The sequence below is a fragment of the Cariama cristata genome, unplaced genomic scaffold (assembly GCF_000690535.1).
Source record: "Cariama cristata isolate BGI_N322 unplaced genomic scaffold, ASM69053v1 scaffold26548, whole genome shotgun sequence".
Lineage (NCBI taxonomy): Eukaryota > Metazoa > Chordata > Aves > Cariamiformes > Cariamidae > Cariama > Cariama cristata.
Window position 1 is genome coordinate 1 of NW_009633322.1, and position 6,274 is coordinate 6,274.

A 6,274-nucleotide genomic window follows, 5' to 3' on the forward strand; every position below is an offset into this window, starting at 1 on the left:
CCGGGCCCGCAGCTCGGTGCTCTGAAGCTGGCTCCAGCAGAAGACACGAAACCAAATGAGCAGAAGAAGAGACCTGGAGGGTGAGTGCACCTTGTGTGTGGAGGCTTCTGAGAGGGATCAGACAAAAAACAATACCAAAAGCTGCATTGACCTGGAGCAGCTACTGCTTTTGCAAAGAGTTGTCGGATCAGCAATACCAAGATCCGTGGGTGTTTGGCTGTCTGTTTTTTTGATAGCATAGTTTCTTAGCTTGATGTTTTTTTGTTTTCCCTCCCTGACTATGCACTGTAGAATTCTGTACAAGGATTTCTTTTTCCAAGCTAGAACTGAATTAGGAAGCAAGTCCCAGCACTGCCTGTCTGACCCCAGGTGGCATCTGGTATTATGTTTGGGAAAAGATCTCTGCTTATACTGGTCAGGGAAATGGTGCAGCAATGCTTGCTTGCAGGAACTTTCTTGAAAACTGGGATGTGATCTGGGAGGTTTTATTTCCTAGGACAGAGATCACCTTGGCTGCTGTTTCGGTTTCTTAGTACTCTAAGTGCTAAGGGCTTCCAGCTTGTTCAAAACTCCTGCAGCTGCAAGGAACTGGAGGCTGTGTAATCTGTCCTCGGCTTCGGACAGGGCTTGTGACTGATGTTGCTCCAGGTTAGTGTTGTCTAACTTGTTCTTAAGGACTTTGGCTGAAGGAGACACTGTTTTCTCCTTAGCCGGTTGTTTCCAGACCACAGTATCCTAATATGTAGTCTGGTATTATTTCTTGTGGACTGGGAGAACAGATCGTTCCCTTCTTTGCAGCAAGCTTTTACCTGTTTCCCTTGGCCCCTTAGTCTTCCTTTCTGCAGGATAAATGACCTGGACCTGTTCAGTCTTTCCTCCTGGGCCGTGTTGTCTAGACCTCTGGGCATTCTCCCGACTGCCTGCCACTGGTAGATAGCTCTTGGCAGTGGTATTTAAAATGGTACGGCAATGCCACGGAGGCTGACCAGAAAGTCGCTCTGTGTGTGTTGCCTGTTCAGTGCAATAAAGCAACTGTACCCCTGGTTTCAGGGCAGGGCTGGGGGTCTGCTCAGGAGTTCCAAGGAGATGCTGCTAGGCAGAACAGCAGCTGGAGCCCCCCCCTTGCTGTGCAGCATAGCAGCAGCAGCCTCGTCCCCCTCCAGTTTGGCTCAGGCTGCCGTGCCGAGATAGACTCAGCAGAGCTGGGGGCCCTGCTAGTCGCTCCAGTCCACCCAGCCCAAACAAGGGCCAGCAGAAGAGACAAGGTGCGATCCTTTCTGGGCTAGTGACCTGCTCGGGAGATGTTTTGGCCAGGTCACAATCTGGCCTTGCCTTTTGCTCCCTCCTGGGTGGAGCTCAGCATTTTGAATGTATCAGAAGGTCAGGACATGGCAGTTCACTTTCTTTTCCCCAGGTCTTCTGGTTTGCTTTGAGCTGCAATGCAGAACCACTGTAACCCAGTTGTGAGAGGAGCACGAGTGTGGGGCCGTGAATTGGTACTGACCTTCCCTGTGAGCGGCCTCCATGCAAGGAGTGGTAGTTTCAGTATCATCTTGAGGGAGCAGGAAGAGATGTAAGATGTAGTGGACAAAAAAAGGGTTCATAGTGCCCTCTGGGATGGAGATCCCAAAATGCATAGAAGGAAACAGCAAAAGTAATGTAGATAAGAATTTGTAAAGATAATGGCCTTTGTAAAATGCCAATATCATTCCTGCAAGATAGATTGTGATCTTTAGAGCTTGTCTATGAAATGCTCAGCTGCAGAAACGATAAGTGTATTTGCGCTTTAATCAAGTGAACCTGTCACTGACATTGTTGTGTGGGTTCAGATGGGTGTAGGGGGGGTTTCCGATGGCATGGGGGTACCGGTGAAGGCTGAGGGGAGTTCTGCTGTCTGAGAAGCAGCTGTCCTGGCAGCGGGCAGCGGGATGGCTGCGGTTGCACCAGCAAACGGCTCTTGTGCCGTCACGCCGAGCTTTGCTCCTGGGAAGGTGGGAGGGAGGGCTGTCATCCCGGTGCAGAGGGCAGCATCACCGCGGTGTCTGTGCAGTAACCAGAGCATTTTACCGTGCAGGATTTCTAGAGCTCTTAGCATAGCTGCACCAGAAAAATGCCTGTCTGATGCTGAGCGAGTTGCAGAGGTTTCCTGAAATGCATTTTAATGGGTTACCCCAGGGTGCGTGCTCCCCAGAATTGCTCCCTTAGACGTAAGCACAGAAAAAATGTCTTTTTCAACTTGTAAGTGTTTTGTGGCAAAACGCTGTCAAATACTTGTTTTCAAATACTTGAATGTTTATTAAATATTAACATACCTCCTGAAATGCTCACCTCAATGTTGGTATGTTTTCAGCGAAAGGCAAATAATTACTTTGCATAGTGTATGGAAGATATTTGAAATCTCCATATGTCTACTAATGTCCTTTATCACCACTGTAGCTGAAAGACAAAGATAAGATGAATTTGTTTGGCTTTTCCTAAAAGTATTTCTCTGATTCGGAGGGTAGGGACAGACCAGAACCCCAAAAACCAGAAGCTCACCCTGCTTCTTCCTTTAGCAGTGACTGAGGGATTCCTGGATTACTTCATTCCATATTTATGCTCAGCTGTGTTATTTCAGGCACAGTAAAAAACTAAAGCGGTTGAAGTATGTCTGCCAAGTTCTGTACACTTTAATTTGAAACTGCATAAATCTTACCCCACAGGATTGTAGGCATAGATCAGAAACGGGTCAGAATCTGGGCTCTCTAGTACTGTACAAATACATACAATTCTTACTTTGTGTCTTTCCCTGTTGTTGATAGTAGCTGTCTCTGTGTATATATACACACATCATACCTGTTTGTATCTTGTGTGCAGTATATGCCGTAATGCTTATCCATCTAATATGCATGTAAAGTATGGGGTTTATCTTGATACAGTATAGGTAGAAATATATATGCAACTGATATTAAAACAGTGATATCTGAACACCTCTGTTCCTTTTTAATATTTACCTGTGTATCGTAGACACATACACACTGCTGAAGGTACAGGTTGAATGGCAGTAGTTTTAAACCTGACACTGAGTTTATCTTTGTTCTGTTTGGGTTACAGGGTTGGGACCAGGGAAGTACATAATAAATTGGAGAAGAACAGGTGCGTAGAAAGCCAGGGGTTTGATTTTTTTATGGTAATTCCCCTTCCTTTTTTTTTCTTTGGCCTATAGTTTGTCCATATTTGTTTGGCTTTGGCATTTTTTTGGTTTGTTTGTATGTTTTTTAACAAATAACCTGAACAAAATTCTTAGTGACTTTTCATGAAATCTTGCAGTATTGCTTTGCTTTCTTATAGCTCAGTTCTGCATCTCTTGCTTCCCAGTATGTTTTACTTAACTGTGTAATTGCATTACAATAACCCTGCAAAGCCCTGATCCCGCAAAGTAAATCCCCACGTGCATAACGATGTAGCATCTCTTTTGATTTAAAGTAATACAATAGCCAAGATCAGGGGTCAGCTTACAGTGCAAATACAGACTAAAACCAGTTCCTGATCCAAAACTCTTGTAAGTCTAACTAGCTAAATCGGAAATATGGTGAAAGTGGAAGCAACAGCATGGGGAAATGAGATATTTCGTTTAAGATTGCACAATGGTTTCCTAACAAAGCTAGAACTAGAATCCAGGCATACAACCCCTTAGTCCTTTTGCTGGATTGAGCTGGTTCAGTTGTAAGCACGCAGGTAGTCTCGGTGACTGCTATGCACATGTGTAAGTGCTTTGCTGGATTAAGGCCCAAATTAAGCTCTAGCTCTCTGCTAAATTGATTTCTGGTGTGTGCTTCCAAGCTGACAAACTACCTGTGTTTTCTTTAGACGTGCACATTTGAAAGAATGCTTTGAGACATTAAAACGCAACATCCCCAACGTAGATGACAAGAAGACCTCAAACCTCAGCGTCCTAAGGAGTGCCTTGCGATACATCCAGGTATGTGTAGCGTTCGGGTTGCTGTTGGCTGTTGCTGTATAGCACTTTATCTACTGAAACCAGAGAACTGTGCTATCTTTGCTTAAACCAAGTTACTTGCCTTTTTCCTGTAGTGCAAAGGAAAAAGGAGGGAGAAAAACCCCCATTCCTCCTTTTCCTTCGATGCGAGCGTAGTCATTTGTAAACTCCAGATTTCCAGAACATTTGGATGTTCTAGCAACACTTGATTCGTGCAGTCTCCTTATACTAGAAGTGCCTCGTTAACCACAAGTCATCCATACCAGCGATGGTGATGAAGTGAACAGATAATTCAAATGATCTTAAAGGGAGACATCCGGGCTGTATAAACTTAAGCTGCTCCTTTTTGGACTAAGGTGAATTTTAGTCTGTATGTTTTGGGAATGTTTTCTGTTTGGTTAACCAAAACAGACAGACTTCCATGAAGGTTTTGAACGTCTCAAATTTTTGATGAGATGGAGATGTAAGTACAGGTCATTTGTTTGGAGGCAGGGGAAGACAAATTTGGGGGTGCAGTATGAAGCTCTGGGTGGATGAGGTACCAAGAATGAGTCTGGGAGAAAGTAAAGATAAAGTTCAGTTGTGTCTGCAGGTTGAATGAACTAAGTGTTAGTGTTTGCTTATTTAATATTTCTAGAAGTGGTTAATGGTAGCACAAAAGAAATTCTTAGAGGTGTCCTCTGTGACTGTGAAATCAATAGCATGTAATGCAATTAAAATTAAATGGAAGAGTTGCTAAATTTGTATTGCAAATGAAGAGAGCCAATAAACCTCATATATTTTGGCTGGAATAAAGGGTGCTGAGGACTGTTCACAATGAGCTTTTTCCACAGTAAAGCATCATCTTTTTTCCTCACTTTCTTCCCATCTTCCTCAGTCTCTCTCAAATATTGTTTCATTCCTATGTTCAGAAGTACTGGGCATTGATTACTTGCATCAACTTTACTTTGGAGAGTCAGTAATTACTCATCACCTTTCAGAGTTAGGCGAGCTCAGCCCTTCTCATTAGTCTTCACTGGCTTCTGGACTAGTCTTCACTGGTCTTCCTGGACTTCCCTTTGAGAGCCTTTAGTTAGAGCAAATTGTAATGGTACCCAGCTACTGGAGGATGGCAAACGAAAGGAAAAAAAATCTGTGTTGCTTAAAAAGGTCATTTTTGGAGGTGTGGTTGTATTGCAGCCTAATGGGCATTAGAAAAGATCTGAGCCTTGCCTTTGATTCCAGGCAGGCTGCTGTCGGTAGAGAGGAGCTCCCATTAGCAGTAAGGGAGACGGAGTCATCTGATCACCTGGTCTCGCGTTCGGGAATTGAGTCTGAAGTCAGGATGTCGCGAACGGAGCTGTTTCTGGCATGGTAGCTGATGCGCTGTGAATATTCGTACAGATGCAGACCTGTCTGTGAGCAAACTCTCCTCTCTGGCAGCACGCTTATTCTGTGATTCTGGAGGACAGCTTAAAATTCTCTGTGAGGATGTTGGTGGGGATGGCCGATTCTTCCTCTCCCTCTTCTCTGAATCTACTATGAAGTGTGTTGAGGCTTAGACGCAATGCAGTTTTGTGCTACCTACAAGTGTATGTACCAACATCTCCATATATTGCTGGGAATTAAACTCTCGCCATGTCCTCTTCGGAAGTGTAAACTACTTTTATGGTCCAGAAGGTATTCACAGATTCAGAACTGCATTTTGTTTCCTTTAAGTTTCTGCCGCTCAGAGTCCGTTTCAGTGCCGCCTTTGAATTGCTTTTCCCAGCATGGATTCATTCTGGGGATCAGAATGGCTGGGATCAGTTCTGCCGACCCGACTACTCTGGTGTGCCCCTGCTGTTCTGTGTGCCCACCATCTGGGGATGAAGGGGGTCTCGGGGTGGGGTGATTGCAGTGTGTTTAATCATTCAGTGAAGTGAAAATGCAGAAGTTCTGATGGTTAACAGCACAATATTTACATCCCGGTGTCAGGGACCGTCACACCGTAGGTGGCCATGTCTGCACATCTCCGGTTTACCTGCGGCGCTGCCTGTGTACACCACAGATGTCATGGCTTGCGGGAGGAACTGCTGCGGTGACTTGTCTTGGGTGTACGGTGCCGGTGCCAGCACCTCAGAAACTCCCCTGCTTGCCCACATTCCCTCCAGGCTGGCTTCGAGGAGCATGCCAGGAGCAGCCCTCTACTTCTCCCACCAGTTTCAGTGCAGAGAAACTGAACTTTCGTGTCCAAATGTTGTCTCTCCAGCTTCCCACTTGCAGGTAGCCCTAAGGGTAATGGAGCTGGTTTTGTGGTGGCCGTGCAGGGTCGGG

At 45.3% G+C, this 6,274-nt stretch overlaps 1 protein-coding gene across 1 annotated transcript in view; it reads left to right on the forward strand.

Annotated features, from left to right (window-relative positions):
- Positions 1-18: 18 nt before the first annotated feature.
- Positions 19-6,274, forward strand: part of MNT (MAX network transcriptional repressor) — a gene marked incomplete at its 5' end in the record, with an annotated part of 27,538 nt that continues 21,282 nt past the window's right edge. The window contains 3 exon segments of the mRNA XM_009706726.1: positions 19-80; positions 3,094-3,135; positions 3,850-3,961. Coding sequence (XP_009705028.1) covers positions 19-80; positions 3,094-3,135; positions 3,850-3,961 — 216 coding nt within the window.